General features: G+C 35.7%; 4 protein-coding genes across 13 annotated transcripts; 2 read left to right on the top strand and 2 right to left on the bottom strand.

Annotated features, from left to right (window-relative positions):
* Nucleotides 1-94: 94 nt before the first annotated feature.
* Vps50 (vacuolar protein sorting 50) lies at nucleotides 95-6,713 on the bottom strand. 3 transcript variants are annotated; one of them, XM_076777260.1, is made up of 10 exons: nucleotides 6,696-6,713; nucleotides 5,611-5,720; nucleotides 4,492-5,007; nucleotides 3,733-4,415; nucleotides 3,272-3,650; nucleotides 2,831-3,121; nucleotides 2,260-2,730; nucleotides 2,070-2,191; nucleotides 1,806-1,995; nucleotides 95-1,724 (listed from the first exon to the last, which is right to left on the bottom strand). In XM_076777260.1, the coding sequence occupies exons 2-10, from the start codon at nucleotides 5,653-5,655 to the stop codon at nucleotides 1,614-1,616; spliced, it is 2,808 nt and encodes a 935-aa protein (XP_076633375.1). In that variant the 5' UTR covers nucleotides 5,656-5,720; nucleotides 6,696-6,713; the 3' UTR covers nucleotides 95-1,613. The 3 variants fall into 3 exon arrangements, with proteins under 3 accessions (XP_076633375.1, XP_076633373.1, XP_076633374.1); XM_076777258.1 differs by lacking the exon at nucleotides 6,696-6,713 and adding an exon at nucleotides 5,878-6,022 and having other exon boundaries at nucleotides 5,611-5,795; XM_076777259.1 differs by lacking the exon at nucleotides 6,696-6,713 and adding an exon at nucleotides 5,878-6,012.
* On the top strand, nucleotides 5,991-13,358 carry LOC143347776 (prohormone-4). 4 transcript variants are annotated; one of them, XM_076777272.1, is made up of 9 exons: nucleotides 6,242-6,366; nucleotides 6,752-6,896; nucleotides 7,309-7,530; nucleotides 7,670-7,718; nucleotides 7,828-7,960; nucleotides 8,091-9,092; nucleotides 10,793-10,924; nucleotides 12,216-12,368; nucleotides 12,720-13,358. In XM_076777272.1, exons 6-9 carry the CDS (start codon nucleotides 8,963-8,965, stop codon nucleotides 12,911-12,913), a joined length of 609 nt encoding a protein of 202 aa, XP_076633387.1. In that variant the 5' UTR covers nucleotides 6,242-6,366; nucleotides 6,752-6,896; nucleotides 7,309-7,530; nucleotides 7,670-7,718; nucleotides 7,828-7,960; nucleotides 8,091-8,962; the 3' UTR covers nucleotides 12,914-13,358. The 4 variants fall into 4 exon arrangements, with proteins under 4 accessions (XP_076633385.1, XP_076633387.1, XP_076633384.1 ...); XM_076777270.1 differs by lacking the exon at nucleotides 6,242-6,366 and adding an exon at nucleotides 5,991-6,057 and having other exon boundaries at nucleotides 7,670-7,960; XM_076777269.1 differs by having other exon boundaries at nucleotides 7,670-7,960.
* Nucleotides 13,359-17,859: 4,501 nt separating this feature from the next.
* LOC143347773 (NF-kappa-B-repressing factor) lies at nucleotides 17,860-21,808 on the bottom strand. Of its 3 annotated transcripts, none has more exons than XM_076777266.1 (8): nucleotides 21,658-21,808; nucleotides 20,907-21,173; nucleotides 20,697-20,830; nucleotides 20,350-20,587; nucleotides 20,159-20,285; nucleotides 19,927-20,096; nucleotides 19,696-19,869; nucleotides 17,860-19,612 (listed from the first exon to the last, which is right to left on the bottom strand). In XM_076777266.1, the coding sequence occupies exons 2-8, from the start codon at nucleotides 21,080-21,082 to the stop codon at nucleotides 19,450-19,452; spliced, it is 1,182 nt and encodes a 393-aa protein (XP_076633381.1). In that variant the 5' UTR covers nucleotides 21,083-21,173; nucleotides 21,658-21,808; the 3' UTR covers nucleotides 17,860-19,449. The 3 variants fall into 3 exon arrangements, with proteins under 3 accessions (XP_076633381.1, XP_076633382.1, XP_076633380.1); XM_076777267.1 differs by having other exon boundaries at nucleotides 20,907-21,431; nucleotides 21,658-21,792; XM_076777265.1 differs by having other exon boundaries at nucleotides 20,907-21,796.
* LOC143347772 (solute carrier family 2, facilitated glucose transporter member 10) lies at nucleotides 21,798-25,306 on the top strand. Of its 3 annotated transcripts, none has more exons than XM_076777264.1 (7): nucleotides 21,798-21,935; nucleotides 22,309-22,713; nucleotides 22,784-23,335; nucleotides 23,553-23,899; nucleotides 23,987-24,215; nucleotides 24,313-24,530; nucleotides 24,642-25,306. In XM_076777264.1, exons 2-7 carry the CDS (start codon nucleotides 22,368-22,370, stop codon nucleotides 24,654-24,656), a joined length of 1,707 nt encoding a protein of 568 aa, XP_076633379.1. In that variant the 5' UTR covers nucleotides 21,798-21,935; nucleotides 22,309-22,367; the 3' UTR covers nucleotides 24,657-25,306. The 3 variants fall into 3 exon arrangements, with proteins under 3 accessions (XP_076633379.1, XP_076633378.1, XP_076633377.1); XM_076777263.1 differs by having other exon boundaries at nucleotides 24,313-24,561; XM_076777262.1 differs by having other exon boundaries at nucleotides 24,313-25,306.
* The last annotated feature ends 16 nt before the right edge of the window (nucleotides 25,307-25,322 follow it).

Genomic DNA, 25,322 nt, shown 5'->3' with positions numbered 1-25,322 from the left:
TGAATATAATATTTGTAATTGCACCTAATATTTATAAATCGTTTTTAAAATATATTACAACATTTTTGCAAGTATCCAATTAATATTCTGCTACTAAATCGAGAGGGAAATTCGTTCGATTCACGTTTCGACCACAAGAAAATTCAATCATAACTTCAACAAACTTATAGATGTTATAATTTTCATAAGAAATAACATACATTTAAAAAATATTCTCAATTATTATATTATATATGAAAAGATCTATAAAAATAAAATGAATACGAAGAATAATATTTACATCAGCGTTTCTACAACGACAAAAAAACAATAGTTGTCAAACTGTCGATCGTAGAGACGAATTATGGTTGCCCGTATTTACGTTTGTATACCCTAGAAGTACAGCTATTTTTGTTTCCAAAAAATTCTCTCCATTTTTGTCATTTATATATTATAGATACGCGCGCGCGCGCATACATGTATATAAAAGCAGTGGCAGATTATTGCATAGTCAGCGGAAGTGTATACCTTGAGCCTCGCATGCATCAGGGGTCCCCAAACCAACCAAATAAATTATCTTTTTATTTATTTTGACTTTATTGGTCAGTACTTATAACTTTGTTCTACATATTTTGCTATACAAATAAAACGTTTAAATACAAATTCATGCCTTGCTTTTTTTCATTTAAATTACGGTATTTTAAAATACTAGTCGGGACCTCTGCGAACATAAATAAATAATCTGCCACTGACTATACACTTTCAACACGTATAGTTGATCGAAATTGTAAACCTTATATAGTAGCTTCTATATTCCTTAAGGTTAGCGACCACCGAACTTAAGTATAGAAAAGCGTAAGTCAAACATAAAGTTATTACCATTAACAGATCCAATAACGTTGAATTTCAAAATTGAAAGTGCACGCAACTTTTTATTCAAAATCTCGTTAATACTGTAATAAATTTTATACGTTTCCTATTATACGGAGTGAAAAATACACGATTGTATTAAACATGTTTATACGTAAAGCGTCTCGTACATAGCAAAGGTTTACCGGAACCTTGTTCACAAATTTCATCGATCGTCTATCTCGTCAAAATGATCAGCACGAAAGTCGGTCGACGAAACTCGTAGTAAAACCTCTAATAAATCTCCATGTGTATAGGGCTACTAACGGTATCGTACGAATCTAATAATAATTATAAATTTCGATATGAGATTCGTTTAATTATCTAACGATGTATATCCCAGTAATACTAGATATTGAATTTTATCACATACTCCTTTAATTTTACAAACTAATTTTCGACAGATCTATTAAAACCAGGAATTGAAAACTGTTATATTATCGATTTCGGTTCTCAAACAGTTATCTTCAGAAGCTTTTCAACCCCTGATTAAAAGCCATATTATGGACCCGAAACATACACACCGATTAAAAAAAAAATGTAATTGTCATGAAAATTAGAGAGATGACCCACTTACTTCAGCGGTACAATAATATTTTTTCCAAATATTTACAAGGAAAAAAAATACAATTCTCTTCCTCCGTTAGTTATTTCTAAGAATTCGTGGTTCAAGCAATTCCTATTTCGACGTAGTCTTGAGATGTATTATAATGTATAGCCTGATGCTATCTACCGGGCCGTTGTTCTTCTATAAGTGCTATTAATCTTTGTCGAGTTTTCTTATTATTCTGATACGCCGAAGAAATCAAGCCAATTAAATGTTTTACAGAATATTCCTGTAAAATAAATATCCACAATAATTTATTTAAAAGTATCAATGCAACGATAGGTAAAATAATACCGATATATTTAATCACCTTATGCTCTTTTATCCATTCTTCCAAACTATTTTCTGGAAGATAGTATGCTTTGATGTATAATTCGACATATTCTCTGTGCGGCATCGGTCTTAGAGAAGTTAACGTTTCGAATTTCGATTTCAATTGCGTGAAATCGAGTTGCATCAATGCTCTACCTCCGTTCGAACACTTTTTGGCATTAGAGAATCTGTAATACGTATTGATAAAGGTAAGGCAAGTGCTAGGAAAGATAGAAAAGCTGTAATATATAGAATTATTTACCCTTCTACCAAAGTATGAGTTATTAGGTGTGCGACATTTTCCCAAACGGCGTTATATACATCGCTTGATAAAGGAAGACAACTTCCAATATTCTCCAGTCTTTCGTTCAAGACGGTAATTTCCTGTATGTGGTACAAAATCTTAATACATAAATAATAAATTGTTTACGTTTACTTAAAAATATACATACTTGAAGCAATGAATCAATGTAACCACTATGTTGAGACATTACATCCGTCACCTCCCAATTGACTTTGTTCATTAAAATTAAAATATTTGCAACATCGAATGCTTGCGACGCAACCGCCATATATACCGGCTTTCTTAAATCTGTCGTCGACGCTATTGTTTGCATATAAAATTGATGAAGGAAACCACGCTGTGGACTAGTCGCGATAAGATGTTCTAGATACGGTTTTAAGCCTTCGTATTGTTGGCCTAAAAATATCAAAGACTCCACTGCTACGATACGTTCAATCAAACCGTGAAGCCTTTCCGGCTGTGATAAATTTACGATGGAAGAAAGCTGCGGTTGCTGTACTTTATCAGAGTTCAATTTAATATTGTCCTCGGAATCATTCTCACAGATAATTAAGTTCTCCTTAATTCTTGCCAATGATAATTTTAACTTTGGACTGTACAACGAGTCACTATTTATTTGCTGAAAGAAACGAAAATCGTTCATCGTCGCTATCAAATATTGTATATTTAAATCATTATTGTATATGTGTATATGTAAGCATATAGAACTACGAACTTACAAGATCCGAAGTAAAGAATAAATGTACCGTGTAGAAGCATAGTTCATAAAATTGTATCATACTTTGTATGACAGTAACCGCGATCGAACGCAGAAGTCTGGACATTTGTAGATATTTCCCACATACGCGCAATATACTTAACGTAGTGTTTGTCACCATGGGTCCTGATTGTTTTAGTTTGCATTTCTTTTTATTCGTTTTAACATGATCCGAGTCATCGACGTATTCATGCTTCAATTCATCAGGAATATCGTCGTCGGATTCATCAGAATAGTATCCCGGTGGATTATCCTAAACGATACGTGCATTTCATTGTACATATGTTTCATAGATGATCAAATAAATACATAAAAAAGAAACAGTTCATTTAAAAACTTGATTAATTTCGTTATTCGAATGTATCCCAGTAGTAAATTATTCTTAAGCGAAACAACATCATACCTCATTCTTTACCAAAATATCTTCATCCATCGTATCGTCTAAACCTATGGAAAACGGGGATACGCCTCCTTCCAAATATTTTTGAACCCATTCTAACCCCATAGGATTATCATTCTCGCTAACGTTTGAGTTATCTAAACTATTCCATACTTTACAAATATTCAGTGACGGTTTTAAACTTTTAAACTCTTGCAATTGAGTAGCTACAAAATTAGATTTCACAGGGCACAATTCCCAACCATCATTCTCTAAAAATATTCTGAGTTCATCTAGCCTCGAAGCATGATAATGAGAAAAATATGATAATGATTGTTTTCGTATAGATTCCTGTAAATTTTCCGATTTGAAACCACACAACTCTTCGCCAATTTCCATTAATCTGTAAATATTTTTTTCTTGTAAACATAACGTATATTTAATCTATAGCAAAATTAACACGGGATAGCTTAACATTTTTTTACCTGTTAACTATACCCAAAACTTGAACAAATTGTTCAAATTTAATGTAAGTTAAATCAGCATTCATTAAAAATATTGATATTTTCATTTCAACATCGTGCCATACCCGAATCATACTGTTCCCTAATTTATGTTTTACATATTCTTTGCTAAAAGTCCCTTCTAAATCTTTAACATCAGGATCAAATTTTACTTTATTCTCTTGTGTATTATGCCAATTTACTACCAAGTAATAAGAGCTTAATATTGTCCAGAGTGATTTACACAGTTCTGTTAGACAAGCAATGCAATTTTCACAGGGCACAGATTGACAGAGTTGTTTATACTGCCTTTTTGTGTCCCCACCTGCATATGAATGAACAGCAGCAAAGGCAGTATTGTGGATTGCTGCTGTGAAATGCATGTGCAGCTGATCTATTGCAGATTGGGTTTTCCCTAAGAGAGAATATGCTTCTTGTATCGATGTATAAATAGTTACATCGAACTGTGTACACATTTTCGAAAGCATAATATCCAATGCTTCTTCTGCTTGTTCTAAAATATCTTGTAATTTTCCATTTAAAGCAGCAATGCAATGAAAATGTTTATATGTCTGTGCAGCGCTTTGACATTCTAAAAGTAACGAAATTGCTCTAGGATAATTTTTTTCATTCAGAAGCTCCTGTAATCGGTCTCCTGTACGTTGCTACAAAGAAAAAAAAACAACAATTTGTGGTGCATTCATATATTAACAATTTAAGCAAAATCCGGAAAAAACATACCAATGTCTTTATAGTATTTAAATTATTTAACAACTCCTCTATAATTTGACGTTTTTGATAATTTGCTAGTATTCCCAAGCTGGCTGTTGTAAATTGCTTTTCAGCTAACTTTAAGTCTGCTCTTCCCATTCTACATATTTCTAGAACATCCTGCAGTTGCTCTTGAATCAGTAAGATTTTCTCAAATTCCTTTTTGCAAGCATTCTGCTTCTGCAAAATAAGCTGTAGAACTTTCTTCGAAACAACCTGATGTTGTTGTTTAAGCTTTTTGTAACACTTTTCGATCTCTTTGGATTGTAAAACATTTGGTAATTTTTCTAGCTCATGCCTACTAGAATCAAAATTCTGGTCTGTATTAAAATAAATTTCTTCGATGGATTCTAATATGTCTTGATCAGGAACAGGTTCACTTTCCGTTGACTGGTCAGCTTCCGATTGTATGTCTTCTAATTTTTGTGTCTCTGGTGGATTGAGCAAGTCTGAATGTAAACCCATAAGGGGTACTTTGGTTGCATTCTAAACAATAATGAAAAATATAAATGCTAGGTTATATTCTTTTAACCTCTTGTGCTAGAATAACTTTGTTATTTGAAAGCCTTATGTCATGTAACAAACGAGCGAGATGTTGCAACTTTGCTAAAAAAAGAGTCCTTGAAGAAGGTGCTAAGTTTGTGCAGAAAACAAAAAATGCAGCGAAACTACCTGGAATTGTATGAAACTTCTTGTTCCATTTCTTATTTCGTATTACTTTAAAGTTTATCATTCCATATAAAATTATTAATAAACAGATTTACTGTACGCGTCTGCCTAAAATTTATATAGAAATGACTTTTTGGTATGAAACACTACTGTGTCTTTTAATTTCGAGTTATGGTTTATTTGGAATTATCGTGAACAGTTTGGTAACACACATTGGAGAATTAATTCCAGCACAAGTGGTTAACAAGCAACATTGAACCGTAGAAAAGTAATTCATGAAATAGATTATGAAACCATGTACAAAACCAATACAACATAACCTAAAGCACCAGCACAAAATACAAAGGATAATTGCGGTCATATTATCGTTACAAGTCAAATAATATTTAATCGTCACAATCTTAATATAAATTTATTTACCTGTTTGTTAATAAGACCAAGGAATTTAAATTTTAGATCCTCCATTTTGTTAGTTTCTTCAAAATTCGGATCGACACATTTTCATCTGTTCACTCGATTTCTTGGCGTTTCTGTCAATGCAATTGTCATAGCAAATAATATCGGCATTATTTCGTCGTAATTATTTTATTAACGCCATTTTAGAACTGTGTGAAATTTATTGTTTAAACGATACGTTCTAAGAACAATCGGAACACCTAGTAAGTATGTACCTATGTGCGTACTTACGTATATCAATATTTTTCTCAGGTTATGTAGGTTACAAAGTTACCGCGAAAGTTGTAAGTTCGTATCAATATATCAGATTTTCAAGCATTGCTATCTTCAGACAGTATTCGTATGTAGTAGAAAAATAATAGATGTAATTAATGCTGTTATTTGTAAAATGTAATTAAACGAGAAAGTGAGGCAAGTATTTCGATAATATATTCATATGCATTTCTTGAATGTTATACGTATTCATTACGCTTAACGTATTCGTACTGAACAATCGGGTATGTTTATTTAAAATGTTTCATGGTTAACACCGTGAATTTAGAATCTTTCGCTAAAGAAAATTTAATGCTTGTTAAATACGTAAACGTATTCACTACACAAACACGAAGCTAAATTACGCTTGACTTTTTTCTGTTTTTCACTGGATCCATAAACTTTGTAGCCTCAGCTAAAGTTTCTACAAACTCGGAAAGTTACGTCGACATTTTTTTTATCTCTAAAGTAAGTATTCACGCGAAAACATGGGGCATACAATCTTTTTCTTGTTGCAATTAAGAGTTACTCATTATATTATTACGTAATATTGCAACGCAAAGTATTGATCAATTTTTCGATCGAAGTCGATCAAAAATCCAATTATATGACGTTTAACGATGCGGTGTTTGCGGTTAGTTTGGGCTTTGGAGTCGCGTTCAATATTTCGAGTATTTTATCGATGAGTATGAATAATGTATATCAAATTCATGAAGCCATGCGATACACTACACGCTTCTAGCTAGTGATTGTCTTTAAAATCGCATTCGCATCCGATTTATGTTCTCTCGACTTACGTCATTTCGTCGTTACATGTCGTTTCTTCTAACAACGCAATTGGTATTTGTTTCAGATACATGAATATGTATACAGTAAAGAGATAGGATAACTGTATGAAAATCGGGATCTAAGCCAAAGCTGAATATCAAATGCACATATTGACAAAAGGCCGATGTAACTTTAGACATCTCCGTTAGCATAAACAATCGTCGAACGATGTACGTACATACAGGGTGTTCGGCCACTCCTGGGAAAAATTGTAATGGCGGATTCTAGAGGCCAAAATAAGATGAAAATCAAGAATACCAATTTGTTGATGGAGGCTTCGTTAAAAAGTTATTAACAATTAAAGTTTCACCCGTACTGAATTTTTTTCTCGAAAATGCGCAAGATTTCGAGGGTATGTCTAATCACCAAAAATGATTGTAATTGACCCCCGCAACCGAAAACAATTTTGCCAGAATGATTCGAAATTTTTGAATTTAATCGTTAATAACTTTAACGAAGCCTTCATCAACAAATTGGTATTCTTGATTTTACCCCCCATTAAAATTTTTCCCAGGGGTGGCCGAACACCCTGTATAGACAACCTGTGATATGTTGTAGATACTAATATATTTTTCTTGATAGGTATATCAGAAACTAAAGTAGACCTAGTTTTGCTACAAAGAAAAAAAGTTGTATAAAGTATAGCTGTTAGAAACATTTAAAAATCATGCAGATCAATCATTGTGTAAAACTTCGGCAAGTTTACCGAGCTTCGAAGTTCGTCTTTGCATTTGCCGAATTTAGAAAAAGACAAGCGAAAGAGAAAAAGGTCCGAAAGTCGAGACGAGGGAAATAAACATATCGGTAAGACAATTATTGTAGTTAGTAAAAATAGAAATTTTGTTTATTAAATGCACATAATTTTTCAATGAACGGAATGTCCTAATCTAGACTATACTTGTACGTTTTACTAATAAAGCCATTTTATTTCTAACGAATTCAGAACGAAAAAAAGAGTGTAAGGTGGACTTGCATCACTATGATTCTAAACGGTTTGTTCTCTTTTTTATCATTTTTCAAACAGACAATATTTTTAAGATTTGAAAAAAGGTGTTAACATAAATTTTTCGAATTTGATATTCGAACACCACTGATTCTCAGCCCGCCAATTATAATGCGCGATGGACAAAATTAACAGATACGAGTACGTCGCAGTTCCAGCACGTAATCTATTGACACAGGAGAAGTAAATTTGATTTTAATTCGATTCACACTAGAAGATTAACTGTGAAGGGTTAGTACATAACAAAAATAGATTTTATCATAATGTTTGTTAAAGCAACAGGATAACACATAAATCAGAAAAGACAATTACAAATTATTTAGAAGTAGTTCTATTCAAGTAATATTCTATTTTGTTGTAGAAACACTGAAGTATCAACATTTTCTGCGAATAGACAGTCCCTTCTCGATGTAACAATTGTATTCTTCTGGAAATATTGCATGGAATTATGAAAATTTCGCTGAGCCCGCTTGCCGTAGAAAAAGACAATTTTTGGGGCGAGGTCGAGGTCGCGCGTTAAGTTGATTAAATAGCGAGTTCCTCGAAATCCTACGAACCATTTCCCATTGGTTCCCAAAGGTGGCGCACGGCAGGCATATCCTGCCCGCGTATTCTTATCGCGGCGTAAACGCAACATTATAACGATAAACAAAAGTTACGCACGGGCGCAGGGCGGTTGAAATCGATGCGACTCGGCGGAAGAAGGGTTGCGTGGGTGTTTCAGGGTAGAATGTTTGATGTCGGTGGCCGTGATTGGTCGCAGCCAGCGAGAGCCGCAAGTCGATTGGCCGAACGGATTCCGATGTGAACCCCCACCTAGCCGAAAAAGGTATCGCGAAGAGTGGGGGATCATGATACGTGCTTGGCACGGCATGTATGGTACGTACGTACGCAGGTGTGTTCACAGTGCCTATGCACCCCGTGTCACGCGCCAGCCACTCGGAATCATAGAGAGACGGTGGGTGGCTGTGAAAACGAGAGAAAAAAAAAAGCCAACAGAAGGAAGAGTGGAGGCGAACAATCGTACTCGTATTTTCCTCGGAGGGGTCGGTGCGCGAACGACAATCGTCCTCGATTTACGTCGTTTCTCCCCAAACAAGCTCGAGATTCGCTACAGTTCGCGTCGCGTTGTAGAGGGTAGTTCCGTATCGCCTACCCACCAGACCAAAAGAAACAGCGTAGTACGCGCGAACTCGCTTGTCGGGAGAGTTGTCAACCGTTTGCCGGCCGAGAATGGTCCAAAGGTTCTACACCAGCGTGGCTGCGCTTAGCCTCGCCCTCAGTACTTGTGTTGTTTTTCCGCGTGCCGTCATGGCGATCGACTTGAGTCGATTTTACGGTCACTTCAACTCGAAGCGTACAGGTAAGTCACCGTGTTCGCCTCGAACTTGGCCGAAAATCGAATTCGAACACAACCACGATACGCTCGCACGAGAATTGTTCTTAAACTTTGGACGTCCCGCGCATTTCATGCGATTAAACTGAAATCGCGTACGATAAATGGCGACGACGAACAGTTTCGGTGCATTGTTGCTAGAAATTCGCATTTAAATACAGTAAAACTCGTCCGTGGGTTTATTCTGGTAATTTTTTTTTTTTAGGAAAAACATGTAAAAAACAGAGACGAGCCGAACAGCCGGGATGTTGTACCGTATATAAATTGTAATCTTTGTACAATTTATTATAACGGTTTAAAGCAGCGTCGTTTAAGTGGCAATTTGAGTCCACGTGGTATACTCAGCGTATCACGAAGACGAATCGTGATACGCTGTACGTTGTTCATTCGATTCAATGAGCGGAGAGGTGGTCCGTTTTGTCAGTGAGTAGAGCTCAATCGCTTCAAGTAATAAACGTCACTTAAAGGGTAAATTCCGTCCAAGAATAAACAGCGTTAAGTTTCTTACGGTAATGAGTAGAGCTTGAATTACTTCGTCGACCGACGTTTCGTGGTTGAACGATCGATGTACAGTGGCGGACGTACACTTACGAACACTTCTTAGCATTAAATTCTCTTGCTGGTAATATCGTATAGGAAGGGTATAAATAAATTTCCATTCCATGCGTATGTATTTGAAAGACGCAGAGTTACTTCTGGTTAACTTAAACTTCAAACAAGACAGCAACGATTATAGTCATGTTTAGGTTCTGTCTTGTAGACATATGTTTACGAACAATTTATTTTCGATATCGTAACATTAATTTTATGCATTAGTATTGTACCTTATGATCATGCAACCCCAACGAGTACGTATCCACCACCTCCTTTAACCCTTGGCTTAATACATTTTGTATTAAATTCTTCGCAAGCACGGAGCTTTAAAAAATATGTTTTTTTTTCTTTCTTCAAATATTACCTAGAAAATTTCTAGTATCCGATTTGCAACTAAATTACCGCTCCCTCTTTAATTTGGGAAAATGCCACGAACGATCGCCATTGAGCAGTTAAATTGCTTCATTCATAATCCGATTCAGCGTAAAGAATGCTATAAAAATATGTTTTTTTCAAAATGTTACGCAAAACGTTACTAATATTTGGTTTTCAGCTTAAAAACCCCCCTTTAATTTGCGAAAGTGCCGCGAACGGTCGCACCGGAGTAATTAAATTAATAGTCCATTAAACGTTAATGAAAAGAAACCGTTTGCAGCACCAATGTCGCGTGTAAGAGATCGCGTTCTCCCTCTTTAATATTGCTCGGTCAATATCACACATGCTGTTGACTACCAATAAATGCCGTCTATGCATATTAATTTGAACGTTGCCACTTGCCACGCGCACAAATCTCTTGGATGAATTGGTGAATTATCCTCACACATTTTTGTCAAATTCGCTGTTTCGATAAACACGGGGGTCGACTGTATACCCGAACGATTATTTAGTTTCTTAATTGGTGTTAGTAAACGCGTGGTAGCGAACGTGTTACGCACATGTTCCTTGTCTCGAAGTTTCCGATTTACCTGTTCGTTTATTTGTGGAACAAAGTGGTCGAGTAAAAAATTAAAAAGAAATATGTCATCGACGCGTAAGTTGAGGGAATTAAACAGTGTTTATCTTGCGTGTTACAGAAGACGCTTGTCGTCCATACGAGCCGTTTAAGTGTCCAGGAGACAAAATATGTATCTCAATTCAGTATCTCTGCGATGGAGCACCGGATTGCCAGGACGGTTACGACGAAGATACACGATTATGTACAGCTGGTAAATTTCCTTTTCAATTACAAACACGACGGTTTGTTCCGTGAATCCATCTGTTCTAATCGCACAGTTTTAGTTGAGTTATAAGGGAACATATCAAACTGTAAATCATCAATTTTTATGAAACGTGTTCAAGAGATGAAAACCGCCCCTAAAATTCAAAGTGAAAAACTACATTTTAATTATTGTATTTTTGGCAGGCGAATCAACGTTTAGGCTTAAATTTATTGTGCAGAGTTTTTTTTTTTAAATTCTTCCAAATTCGAAATCCGTAAACGCTCCACGATTGAAATCCATAAATCTTAGATAAAATCAGTTCGTTTCAGGTTGACCATATTTTTAAAAAAGCGAAAAACTCTAGGCACGATGTCTCTGGTTCGTTGATTATCAGGATGTTCGTGAATTTTTATGATATTTTTTTCTAAAGCGGTTTCCAGCCTCTTATATTACGAAAGTTCCAACCGACTACAAAGTTCAGTAAAAGTTCCACGAACTTATTATAAATTTAATGAAGTTACGGAGCTACTTCATGGCTGTACTTCGCGAAACAACGCTGTTGTTTTCAGACTGGGGTGCTTTTATCGATGTTTTACTGCACAATTTAGCGATGCTAGCCTCGTAATAGATAGGGAAGTAGTAATACCGGACTAGTATAACTCAACCTTTGAACGTCTCCGCATCATTCGTGCCATATGGAAACTTCCTCGTAACCTTGTGTCCGTTTTCATTGTCGGATTATTCCAGTTCTCTGTCCGTTTCGATGAAAAAAAAAATTTCCAATCGTTCTGAAAAAATTATTTTCGGTTGCAAGGATCAATTACAATCATTTTTGGTAAATACACGTACCTCCGAAATCCTACGCATTTTCGAGAAAAAAATTCAAGAAGGTGGACAAATTTTTCGCCGAAATTGAAAAATTTCAAATCGCTCTGAAAAAATTATTTTTGGTTACAAGGGTCAATTACAGTCATTTTTGGTGAATACACATACCCCCGAAATATTACGCACTTTCGAGAAAAAAATTCTTTATCGAAAATATAATGTGTGGCCAGGAATGTTTCTGTAATTTCATTTTCTGTCTCACTTCCTTTTGCGTTCATTTGGTAATGGTAATGGGGCTCTAGAGCCCCAAAAAATGGGCCGAAAAAATATATTGGATGTAAGGTCTACTCGTATACCTCGTCTGTGACTGTACTTTACGTCGACATTCTTTTATCACGTTAAAGCGAACATTTTCACTTATCAGTGTTTCAGTACGTATAAGTATCAATCAACACTTTGTTTCGTATTTCAGCCAAGAGACCACCGGTAGAGGAAACTGCCAGTTTCCTGCAATCGTTGTTGGCAAGTCACGGTCCTAATTATCTCGAGAAACTGTTCGGGACCAAGGCGCGGGACACGCTAAAACCTCTCGGTGGAGTGAACGCGGTGGCTATAGCACTTTCTGGTAAGCTCGGCTAATTCCCCAACCCCGAAACACAACGTTTTTGATAACATCGTAGACCGAGGTGGAGGAAGGTAGACGAAGAAGGTAGAAATGGTAAACATTGACGGCATCAAATTTGGAGGGGAGAGGGTGCGCTTGATATAAAATTTTAACTGCGGGCATTTGATAGTTGGCGAGATATTAATAAAAATAACTTTCGTAGTCGTGGTCGTCGATGCTCAAGTAACCGATGATGCGTAGCGATATCGGACCTCGAAAATGGGATTTAACTAATTTTTTTGGCTACGTTGGTCCCCAATCTTAATTTTAACAATAACATCGGATCTGATACAGTTAAATCCGCGTTCTTAGAATCGCAAACGATCGAGGACTTCGGCGCCGCCCTGCACCTGATGCGCTCCGACCTGGAGCATCTGCGCTCCGTGTTCATGGCGGTGGAGAATGGCGACCTGGGCATGCTGAAATCCATCGGGATAAAGGACTCCGAGCTGGGAGACGTGAAGTTCTTCCTGGAGAAGCTGGTGAAGACCGGATTCCTCGATTGAACAGGCATCCCTTTGAGACAACACTGCAGAGGCGTTCTCACGTTGACTGTATCGTATTACAATCGCACTATCTTGTCGCTTCAAGTCCCGGGTTCCTTGGCGTATCCGTTTCGCGAGACTCTCGCCATTTACTAAACACCCTTAACGCCCTTTTCCGCTCCTCCTTCTTTCGTTTCCTCTCCACTCGCTTCCTTTCGATGTCTTCTCCGTCGCTCTTGCTTTTCAAAGGACACCGGCGAGCACCGAGATATATATCCTGTTCATTCCCGGGAAGCATGGGAGCACCGAACGTTTAAACTTTCCAGCGAAATGTCAAGGGTCGACAAGCTCTCGTGTATCTCTGTGCACCTTTATCGACGCGGACTCGCTTTCGCGCCGCGATGGACGCCGCCGTTATTTATCGTTCTCGTGTTACGGAGCGCTGCCGGTCGAATTACAGGAAAAACCAGAAACGAACGAACGCTAGGCTGGGTAGGGCATCGCGACGACGGGTGGTCGCCCACGCGTCGAGGGCCGGAGTCAGGAGCTTAGTAATTACCAGGTCAATTAATTATATTCTGCCCGGGCAGCTCTATTCGGCCGTCACGCAGCAGACGATCGATACTAATTAACGTCGTTTACTTTCCCTGGCCGACATGGCGTCGGCCCGTTACACGACACGCGATTTGTCGGTCGAAACATGTATTCTGCACACGCCTGTCGTCCACGGTTCTTAGTACGTTTGATACGATTAAAATTAATCAAACGCTATCGTTACGTTGCTGTATTCGTTTAGGAAAAAAGCGTTCTGTCCCGTTCGCTGTTCTAAAGTGAGCATCGAAGAAATGTATACGAATAATCGGAATTGGTTTTTTTTCGTGGACGGCGGTACGAAATATATGAAAGAAGAGTGTCTCGTTTTGCGTATCACGTTGTTCGTACAGTAACCGAAATGATGACACTGGTCGACGGCAAACATGTATTCTTTTAATTGCCAAAATGAAAGCTAAATTCGAATGTTGACTCTAGTTTTTTAAAACGCAGACAATTTTAGCAGACTATTGCTGGAGACTAAATGTAAACTGGTGAATTAACAAAGACAAAGTATTAATTTCATGAAAACTAACAGGATTCTAAAGAAACTATTTTTTAGAATTTGTTGACCAGTGTATTAGGTTCACCTACGTTTGATGCATAATATGCGCCGCTGAAACTCGAGAAACTGTTAGAGCAATTGTTAGAATACATGCTTGTGAAGTAAAATCAATTACTATAATATGTTTCTAAGAGCATAAAAAGGGACAAAGTCGGTAGAGAAACGAGCATGAATAGCGAACCTACTATTGCTTCAAGCGTTGTATCTATCGATCGGTTCTTTTAATTCGAGCGCTCGCTGCACACGCCGATTCGTTTCAACCGATAATTAATATTTCAAGCGCATCCGGATAAAACGCGTTCAGCATTCAATGATTTATTCGTCGAGATAAAACGGAAACTTGAACACTTCTTTCGTCACGATACGTGTCGTCCGCGATTTATATGCTTCGTATGTTTGAAAATTTCGCCGTCGCCAGGCTCCCATGCGTTCTTATAACACTTGTCGATTATTACTGAAGCTGTGCTTCTGATCTGGTCACGGTATATTCGTGGCAATAGACATGTTTCGTTCGCGTATGCGTGAATCCCGCCTCTGCAAATGTACAGTCACGGACATATACTTAACAATAACGATACAGGAGAGAATAATAATACTACATACATCAAATATATAAGAAATAAAGGTGAGCTAAATTACAAAGACTTTGCACAACGTAATAGACTATAATGAAAATGTAATTATTCGCATATTGGTAAGTGTATGTCCGCTATTGTCACACCGGATAACAGTGGATACTATCACGCGTTTTTCGTATCAATTGTCCCTAGCGTACGGGATATCGAATGCACGTGGTACAACCGAAAGGAAACGTGATTAGCCTCGAAAAAAATCAATCGAAAGCGCAGAATGAAAGTCCGTACGGGCCTTTAGCAAATTGGATTTATTCTGAACGATTTGTCTATGATCAGCTTGCACCGCGTATGTTAGGAAACTCTATAGATTTATACGTCGTCTACTGCACCTACATGCTTGCGAACCGACGATTACTGCTGGCACAGTACACCACATGATGGTCCTACCAAGGACTTCCGGTCTTTTTGGCGTAACGAGATCGAACCTACGTAAAGATGATTGTCGAAAATGGTATCACAGAATTCTGTAACCGATCGATTTCAATCGAATATAAATACACGAATAACTTATATATACGTGTATACAAACACATAGGCGTATATACATATATATATAGTGTATACAGCGTGATTCGAACAAAAGATCGAGGTATCGCGAGGTGTATAGTACTTGTCAGAATTTAGAAAAAAGGGATTGCAGAATGCTTGGAAAATGTTAACACGTACATTAATCGGACGAAAATTTTTGTTAATTTTCGTCGAAGTTATACGCCTCTGGATCCTTTCATCCGTATTTTGATCGCCCTGTATACACGAGTACGTATACATATATCTATTTTAAGAATGAGAAGCGAAGCAGGTACAAATCGAGCATCGTATCGCGTTCCTTCAGGGTATAACGCGCACCTTACTTAAGAGACAAAAGAAAAAAAAAAACAAGTATACAGTGCTACGATGTATTAATATTTTCATTACGATAACGCAACACATATCAGTCTAGATACATATCAGTAATTTTAACGGAGATGAGTGCCGAATTCTCTCGGGTAGAGCCGGGTTCTCCGTTTTACGAAACGATCGACGATCGACGTATAGAGGCAAGGATCACCAGTTTTGGTCTCTGTATCTCGACGAATGAAAATCAAATAGAACACGCATATACAAACAGCGACACGGGGAACAACAACTACGGCTACCAATCCACGAGAGACATTCCTTTCGACGATGAAAAACATACATATCTCTACCTACTAAGCGTAATCTTCTAGTCAACCAAATGACATATCTTCTAATTAAATATAACTAATTATATTTATGTGTACATATATATGTATGTACATATATGTATACATATGTATATACATATATACATAATTATCTATGAATCGACAGAGAGTCACTTTTATCAGATAGTAGACATAGATATACATATATATATATATAATAATATATATATATATATATAATAATATTTTGGTATATAAATAAAAATGTGAAAAAAGTGGAGAAAAGAAAGGATGATACGTGTGTAAAACGTTCCCTCCAAATGTCAATTACGGTCCAAAGTAGGGCCTGGACCGAGGACAGAATCCGAGGGAAAGTGTCGCGTAAGCTTTAGGAATGAAACGTTTTCAAGGGATCAAGGCGCTCCGAATCTCCGCTCACGAGCATCTTGATCCTTTTTATCCCTCCTACTCGCCCCCCTTCCCCTCAATTTCGACGTTACATTTAAGAGAACACTCCGATGGTAACTGGAATTTTAGATCCAAACCAAATACGAACCCACCCCATGTGCGCAGCGTGAATGTTTCCATCGCTTTTGGGGCGATCGGGCTATTCGATGCTCGTTACACGCCACATTGCATGACTTTTAATTTACTGTACATTCTAGCATCAATTTTGTATCATTCTACGAAAGACAATCCAAAAATTCTATCCACGTTCGACACGTTAACGGTCTACTAATTAGATCGGAACGATATTAACACTAGATCTAACGACTACTTGCGTATACTTGCTTCTATCAAAGGAATCGAAATTACTTGTTTACGAAAAGAATACGCATTATGGCAGAAAATTAAGTTTCCTCGGTAAATATGAGTCGCGTATTTTTATGGACAATCAAGAGCAATGAAAAATATTGAAAAATAAATATTTTGACTCCTTTGCTAGATCTAGTGTTAAGGAGTTTGTGAATCACATGTATAATACCGTCCATAAGTCACCGAACATTTTGCTCGTCCGTCTTGAAAAATGTATCTAAGTAAGATACAGAGATAAAATTTTTTGAAGCTATATTATTTTTTTCTTTTGCTTTACTGCGTATAAAATCAAAATAAATATACGATACGAGTTAAATTTCCTTGATAATGTAACGAATAAGAAAACGTTAGTTTCATTTTATGATTTACATTGCTTCACAGTGTTAATTTGTTTTTATTCCACATTCATTAAGTGTCCTGTGACTTATGAACGGGAGTGTAAGCCATGTACATACACACGTAAGTACACAAAAGTATTCGAATGCCTGTACTTACTACATTTAAGAAATGAAATATCTATGTTAAACCGAAAGGTTTAAAACAACATGTTTTAACAATATTTACACTTAATCCGTCTTCATCTAGTAAATATTCACTATCTGTGGTTATCGAAAATTATAATATTTTTAATAATTTTTCAAATTAGCTTAAGTCCAGCAACTTACTAATAACATTAGCAAAAATTACGTTCGTAATGTTTGACGGACTTAAAAGTAGTACCACTTAGATAGAGATAGACTGAATGTAAACATTTACATCTGTTTCAATTTAACATATATATTTCACTCGCTGAAATTTGAGAACGAACGTTCGAATACTTTGGTGTAAGAGATTACATATCTGTTCTGCTCATTTTAGATTATAACTGCTATTAATGTTTTTAATTCACGTGGTTTTTGATTTTAAACAATTTGTACTACTAAGAATGATAAAATGATCGAATCCACTTTTAGACCTTCGATGCAACGCTTCGTTTTTAATATTTAAATTCATATATGTCTGATTTAAAGCGCTGACTGCTTACGTAATTCGTTCATGAATAGTATTTAAATTGAAATGTTTGAAAATTTTAAATTACAGAATATATAACAATCCGAAATATCGTTTCACGACCAAAATAAAATAAATCGTGAAAAGCTTGGAAAAATTGTTATAAAATTGGCTTGGCATTCAATGCAATAAAATGTTTACATCTTAAAGTTTGATGGTGTACTATCTAATCATTTTTTGATACACGATGTTTAGAGCAGGGATTCAAACAATCTCCCAACCCTAATCGTAATCTCATTAACGCTAGATTTACAGACATTGATTGCACATATTTTTATTGAAATCCGTTATGTTGATGGTTGTGTTAAAATGTGGTTTTTCTTTTAATTAGGACATACATTCATACCATTATAAATTGCTTTAGTGGTAGTGGTAATCTTGAGGTTTTTAGCGGGAAAATTCATCACCCCTGTTCTAGACAAGTGCTATTCGGAAAGTCTTCTAGTGACTATGATTACACATCGATTTGTTTATTTCCAGGGTAAATAAACTGTTTGCACGGACAATTGCTATTGCAAGCGATGCATTGTAAATTAAATCGCAACTTACTTCGTAAGAGTGGATAATCGTAGCATTGTAATTCGCTGTAAGAGCTTGTTAACCAAGTTAACCACGTCTCCATGCATTAATTAAGTTGGTTACTCTACGAAACTGAGAACCGAATCAAGTTTGGGTTAGGGTTAGAATCCCTGATTAAGAGAAGAATTTTTGCAAGTTTATCCTTCTTTACTTATTACGTTGTAAAAACAAAAATTGTAGTTATCGAAATTCAATCGAATGTATTCAGCTTGAGCCGACTTTAATCGATATCTTTAATTAATGAATGAAATAATTGCAACTGAACGTAACAGAGTATATCTACGCGATCCGTCCATAACAACCGTGGAACAAAGACAAAATTTCGAGAGGATTCGATCGAAATTAAAATCAAAACAAACTTGAAACGTGCTTTTTTCCTTGCAAACAATATCGAATAATGTTTTGTAGCGTGAACAAGCATCGGATCTTGTCGCTGCTCGAGGGAGTGTAACAGCGCTCATACGTATACGTATAAAAACGCAATTGACCATCTTAGTTATCAAGATTTTAACAATGTGATAATTATAATGAAAAAATCACACGCCGTTCGTGTCTATGTTATTTTCTCGATTTCTAATTGTTCTACTGCCAAAAGATTATTATTATACGGCAACTGCGACGTACCGTACACTTGTAAGTGAATTTTGCTTCTTAAAGTTTTGTACTTCTATTAATTGACAAATACAATGTTCTTGGAAGATAAGTTTTAGCGCGCGATTGATCATTAAATAAAGTGAACGTTTCTTCAGTTTTATTTCATGAAAACTGAAATTGTACCTGACCACACCATTTTTACGTTACTATAAAATCTTCTTTTCGCTTCCGTAAAATCATTCTTTGATCAATACTTTCCAATATGTTGCAATTTTCTATCATAAGGCTATACAACTATTTAGTCGATTGACATTCCTGGGTATATTTATTTAGTAAAATAATATTTTATTCAAATATTGGTTTTAAGTTGCAAAATATCATGGTAGATAATAACAATATTGAGATAAAATGTATCGTGAATCATATATGTATATATATGTATGTATATGTATATATACATATTTCAGTTTAATTTTCATAATGTTGATGTGTGATTACTTATATCTTCAAATGCTTGTACTGAATTTACACGATGTTCAGAAAATAATTATGCTATTTCATTTACATTTCGGTTGGCTCGATTAATTCGTATTTGTTTGTGACTCCCCCAAGACCTCTTAATTCTTCGACCAAGTCTCGGACGTCTATTTTACGAGAAACCACTAATGTTCGTTGAGCTTTAGGGCCGTAACTGTGAGATTTCACACCCATTTGTCGTGCAATCCTACAGTATATTAAATGATACATTCAATGAACAGACTTGTTGATTCGATAAATTATTTGAAAAGATTTTATCGTTACGCTTACTGATGGATCGTTGCCCGCTCTTCATTGGTAAAATCAGCAGAAAATATTAGATCTTCTCTCATATCACCTGCGAGATACTTCCTAATGATACCTCTAGACTTAGTTCGTAAATCACTTGTGCTATAGCTATTGGATTTTAATCCTAGGCCCTCTCTACTAATTTGTTGCTTAATACTGCAATATAATCAATATTTATATCTTTTATTGAACGTTATGGAAAAATATACCTACGTAACAGGTTCAATAATTCCCTGTTGTGATTTGCCAAGACCACCGCCGGCCCAACCCATTAACTTCATTAATTTCTTTCCAATGTTGTCGTCCGATATTGAATCGTCTTTCAATGTATTTTTTATTGTTGTCGTAGTCACGTTGGCATCTGTATTTATATTATGCTTAATCTGAAAAGGGAAATTGTTAAAATCTGACAAGTATGAAAATAAAAGATAATTCGTTTACAAACTTTAATCGTATAATAATGTTTCCGAAGTTCTCGTAATCCGACAATGGATGCTTCTTTCTTCGCCAGCTTTTGAGTAGAACCGCACGCCTGTGCCAACGGTATTGAATTGAGTAAAATGCTGCATTTACTGTAAAAAAAAAATCACTAATTCAGATCATACATTTAGAGATAAAACAAATATTATTACATACATAGAATTGTTTATTGTATCATATTTCCATTCTAAGTTTCCTCCCGATGCATTTACCGCACAAGTGAGTACGGTTTGCGGCATATCGTCCGGTCTTTCCACCAATACGATATCGCCAAACGGAAAGTTCTGTAGCTTGTTCCGTTTAATAGGTAATTCATTAATTTTTGAGTTGCTAGATGGTCTTGTACTTTTTGTTTCTGTTTCAGTTTTATTTGTAGACGTTGGGGCATTGAGTCCTAAACAACATTATAGCATTACAGAATGAAATATACAATAAAGTACGCTTTATTATGCTTTGTTCAATACTATTTAACAAACCATAGAACTCACAGTTCTTTGATATACCTTTAACCTTTGAACTAGCAGCATCCGAAGCTTTAACAAATGTTCTTTGTAATTTCTTTTTTTGTTTTTCTCTATAATCCCCAACAATGTCTTTAGCTAATTCAGCTATTAGCTGCATTGTTTCTTTGGGATATCTAAAATAAACATTGTTAAAATTTATGTAAAATATTCAAAATACATGTCACAATCTAAAAGAAAGCAATTTCTTACCTGCAGCCGAGTAATTCGACATTAAAAAATACTTGGGCCAAACAAACCAGTTCATCTTCTGGAAATTTGTTTTTATGGGCTAACAGAAATTTACGTCTAAGCTCCCAATGTTCGTCGCACTCGTGCTCTGTTTTGAATTGTTCTACGTCCCAATCGTGATCCGAGCTCATTCTCATCAAATATGTTTTGTGTGGCAAATTATTAATTCATACACGTCTTAATATGTATGTACGTCGTATGCGTATTTGTTATTGATTAAAACATAACCTTCAACGGTGTACCAAAAGATACGACAAATGAAATTTATTTCTATTCGTTGTTTTATAAATTCTTCGAAATTATTTTCTTTGGTCGAAAACGTTTACGGTTCCATACGGTTCACGTAATATTTATATTAGAAGAAAAAAGAAATTTACTCCAAAACAGTCGTACGAATATTTCACTGTTTTCAAATTTGTTTTAGGTTATGGCCTGAGAGATATCGAAAGAAAATCTCTATAGAAGCTATTAGCTCGTTAAATTGAACTATATTTAATTTGATCAATTTATTCGATCAAGAATATTTGATATAGAAATCAAAAGAAAGATACTTCGATTAACCTACACCTAATGTCAATCAACTCGTAGTTGCATCGGTCGTACAGTACAATGCGCGATACACTCTAAGGGTGGAGTCATGTGAAAAACGCAAACATCGACGTCCGCGGATAATTTCAAGAACTCGAATCGCTTAAAAACAACCTCGACTTACCACAAAAGTTCAAGAACGTTTTTGTTTTTATTAGAACTGAAATTTCTTGTCGAATTTTTCCTCCTTTGAAAAGGAAAGTAAGGCTGTGCGGCTGTGCCTTGCTTTTGCGCACACTTGAAGTCCTTTTATTTCTAAAGATTCGCAAGATGGCGCTACGAACCTGAATACTCATGAGAACTGTCAATTCGTATATCTACGAGTCCAAACTACAAATGTCAAATGAGTAAAAATAACGTGAACAGTGAATGTAATTATTGTAACTGTGTTTCACGTAAATGGTGAGTATCGTGTTTGAATTAATTTGCACATAACACGAGTTAATCGTGTAAGTGTTCAGAAATAATTCCGAAAATACAAAACAATTTCTTTGTCAATAATTTCATTATTTCACATAACGTTTATACAGCTGATTATATAGTAAATAAAACATGCTATTTACAAAGCAACACTATTCTTAACAATAAAAACAGTCCAGTAGTAAATAGAATATAAATTTGAGCAAAGTTCTGTACATTATATTAAAAATGGCAGTATCTCTTGACATCCATAACATAAACTCAATGTGTATTCTAAACAAATTAACAAAGAAATTGAGTCAAGATGTTCTTATAAAATTCATTGATTGTTCTTACATTTATAACTGATTTTCAGAACTTTGGAATAGTTACTTTGATGTGAATCTTCTGTAACTGTTCATATATCAAAGAAAAATGTCAGATGAAGAGGATACAGCGATATTATTAAACAGTGCAAACAGAACTATTGAAACGTCTATAAGCAAAGTTCCAAATGAAGATTATCAATGTTTACCTCCTAAAAATCTGAGAAAACCAATCCCTAAACAAAATGATAACTTAACACCATTAACATCTGGTAATCAAAATGTTTTTGTTTCCACGGTTGCAATTCTGGCAGGTATTGCTTTTGGATGTGACATGGGAGTAGCAAAACCAATAGCCCCTTTAATCAAGCATGAATTCAACTTAAATTGTTTCGAAAGAGATTTTGTTATTAGCATTTGGTTCATTGGAGCACTTCTTGGTGGTGTAACTGGTGGTAAGTTTTACAAGAGCATCATTCATATATGATAAATAATCCAGAAATAAATACTATTAACATGTTACAGGTTTTCTAATTGACTCGTTCGGTCGGCGCTGGACTATGATATTAACACTAGTCTTTCTGACTTTTGGTGCCACGTTATCGGCACTGGCAAATCACTATATTTTATTACTCATTGCGCGAGTAATTTGCGGATATTCGGGAACGATTTCGGCAGTGGCGCACTGCGTATATATGGCAGAAGTATCCGATCCGAATAAACGCGGATACAATATAATGTTATATCAGTTAGGCACAGCTACCGGATTTTTAGTATCCGTTATAGCCGCTGCCATAAAAAATATTGACTACCAGTGGCGATTTTCGATTGGCATTACAGCCGTTCCCGCCTTAGCCGCTTGTATTATTACTATTATATTTCTCCAACGATCCCCGCCATTTCTGCTTTACAAGAGAATGGCGAATGTCTCAAAGACACCATCCAAAAGTGCTTGGTATTCGGTTTTCGAGACTCTGACAATCATGGTTTTTCTATTGATATTGCAACAAGGTACTGGTAAACGACAAGTCTTGTATTACGCGCCGAGATTGTTTGCATTGTTGGGTATTTGTTCAAGTAAGTGTTGAAATCATACTTCTTCTTATTTGTGAAAATATCCTTTCTTTAACACAAGTTTTATTCATTTGTTTCTCAGATTTTCACAGATTTTCAAAATTATGATTTTATTATAAATAGTAGTATGCTTGTACCGAGTATTTCAATACTTAATCTCGTTTTCTTATTTATAAGCATCAACTTTAATTTTGCAATCCCTACTTTATTCGTTTCACAGATGTTGCCGAAATCACAGCTTTAATATCCCTGGGCGTCGTTAAAGTTTTCAGTACCATGCTATCCCTGATCATAGTAGAAAGGTGTGGACGTCGGACAGCGTTAATTACATCAGCAACTATTTGCATGACAACAATATCTTTATTGTCGTTACTAGCTACTATAGACAGGGGCGACGACAGCTTGGATATTGTAAATACACATTGTAAGAATCATCACAACGAGGAGGTTAAAATTCAAAATACTATGCCAGCTGGATCTCCACCGCCATTTCCATTGCTTCCGACTCCGTTGGCCATAGTTGCTCCCAGCCCTGAAACATGGACTCAAATTAAAGCGTCTTGCGAAGTATATATTTCTAGTTTATCACGTTCACAAATTTTTCACGCGTTAAGGTTTCAGTCCAGTACCTAAGTACGTTTTTTTTCGTCGTAGATGCAAAATATCATTGTTTCCGAAGGTCTTACCGGTGGGTTACGTATTTTGGCAGTAGTAACATTGCTCGTATACGAGGCAGCATACGCCCTAGGACTTGGTCCTGTACCGCTGTTAAATCTTACAGAAGTTTTCCCTGCAGCGATACGAGGAAAATGCATCAGTTTTATTTCTATTGTAATATGGGTGACCCACATTATCGCTACAGAATCGGTCAGCGCTATGGCCAGTAAGTTACATTTGCTTTTATTTTTAGTGCTCAAAATCAATTCTTTATTGTTAACATATATGAGTATGTATATCAAATTACAATTATTCTGTTTCAGAATCGTTAACATTAGCTGGATCATATTTGTTCTATAGCTTTATGTGTCTTGTCACCATATTTTACGTGTTCTTATTTATACCCGAGACGAAAGGCAAATCTTTGCATCAAATAGCTCAAGAGATACGCAAAATTTCACTCGTAACACGGATATGTAACAATTTGCGTAGTTTACCGCTAATTTGTCATATCAAATGGATAAAAAAATATGATGAAAATGTAAGTAACGGGCAAAGTACTTTAATATAAGGTGAGATATTGCGTGCTAGAGTAATTATATACAATCACGATGCGTCTGCGAAAACATTTAAAATGCCACTGATTTTTCAGGTTTTCTATATCTAAGTGATTAACTATTAATTTTAGCAAAAACTTAACAAAGTTCGTAACTTATTTGTGCAATACTGTGTTCAAAAGGCATTGCGTGCATATTCAAACAAAACTTCTCTGACTGCCGATCGTTATATTACATATCACACGAACGTAACAAAAAAACGTTGAACATGCAATCCCATTTCAATACAAAAGACTGACTAGTTTCTTAATTTAGTTCTTTTTGGCATTTTCTGCCCTTCTCGCATTAACATATGTATAATTATTCAGACTATCAATTATTTAGTTTTAATTTATTTCCTCGAGTGTCACATTGCACGATGCAATCATTTCCATGAAAAATGTAATTAAGAACGCGTGATTAGGAACGAAACGTAAGTATTAAGTAAATGATAATGAACTATACATTTTATAGTATAGTCGAAAATGCACTGATAAAAGTTACGTTGACAAATACATACATTAGATATTTAGATAGACACGTGTATGTTGTATGTCACATCGTAATAAAAATAGAACTATTTTTAATTATTATAATTGCGCTATTTCTAGGGAATTTTTAAAATATTAATATTTGCTGCATTCGTTTGAATACTCGTAGTTTCTCTATGTATAGTAACGACATGCAATGTTTTCCGGTGCCATTTAAAATATATATTATTATGTAAAAAAAGTCTT

The sequence above is a fragment of the Colletes latitarsis genome, chromosome 11 (assembly GCF_051014445.1).
Source record: "Colletes latitarsis isolate SP2378_abdomen chromosome 11, iyColLati1, whole genome shotgun sequence".
Lineage (NCBI taxonomy): Eukaryota > Metazoa > Arthropoda > Insecta > Hymenoptera > Colletidae > Colletes > Colletes latitarsis.
The sequence above is the reverse complement of the archived record's forward strand: the minus strand, read 5'-3'. Positions and strand labels throughout refer to the sequence as shown.

Bases quoted from the DNA above. Each gene is read 5' to 3' on its own strand.
- Vps50 (XM_076777260.1), bottom strand. From the start codon at position 5,655: ATGGAGGATCTAAAATTTAAATTCCTTGGTCTTATTAACAAACAG. The intron at 3,651-3,732 runs GTAAAAAAATGT...AAATATTTACAG, and splicing joins GTTTTGGGTATAGTTAACAG to ATTAATGGAAATTGGCGAAG. The intron at 3,122-3,271 runs GTATGATGTTGT...CGTATCGTTTAG, and splicing joins ATATTTTGGTAAAGAATGAG to GATAATCCACCGGGATACTA.
- LOC143347773 (XM_076777266.1), bottom strand. From the start codon at position 21,082: ATGAGAATGAGCTCGGATCACGATTGGGACGTAGAACAATTCAAAACA. The intron at 20,831-20,906 runs GTAAGAAATTGC...TGTTTATTTTAG, and splicing joins GTCGAATTACTCGGCTGCAG to ATATCCCAAAGAAACAATGC. The intron at 19,870-19,926 runs GTAGGTATATTT...ATTATATTGCAG, and splicing joins GGAATTATTGAACCTGTTAC to TATTAAGCAACAAATTAGTA.
- LOC143347772 (XM_076777263.1), top strand. From the start codon at position 22,368: ATGTCAGATGAAGAGGATACAGCGATATTATTAAACAGTGCAAACAGA. The intron at 22,714-22,783 runs GTAAGTTTTACA...AACATGTTACAG, and splicing joins TCTTGGTGGTGTAACTGGTG to GTTTTCTAATTGACTCGTTC. The intron at 23,336-23,552 runs GTAAGTGTTGAA...TTCGTTTCACAG, and splicing joins ATTGTTGGGTATTTGTTCAA to ATGTTGCCGAAATCACAGCT.
- LOC143347776 (XM_076777270.1), top strand. From the start codon at position 8,963: ATGGTCCAAAGGTTCTACACCAGCGTGGCTGCGCTTAGCCTCGCCCTC. The intron at 10,925-12,215 runs GTAAATTTCCTT...TTCGTATTTCAG, and splicing joins TACACGATTATGTACAGCTG to CCAAGAGACCACCGGTAGAG. The intron at 12,369-12,719 runs GTAAGCTCGGCT...CCGCGTTCTTAG, and splicing joins GGTGGCTATAGCACTTTCTG to AATCGCAAACGATCGAGGAC.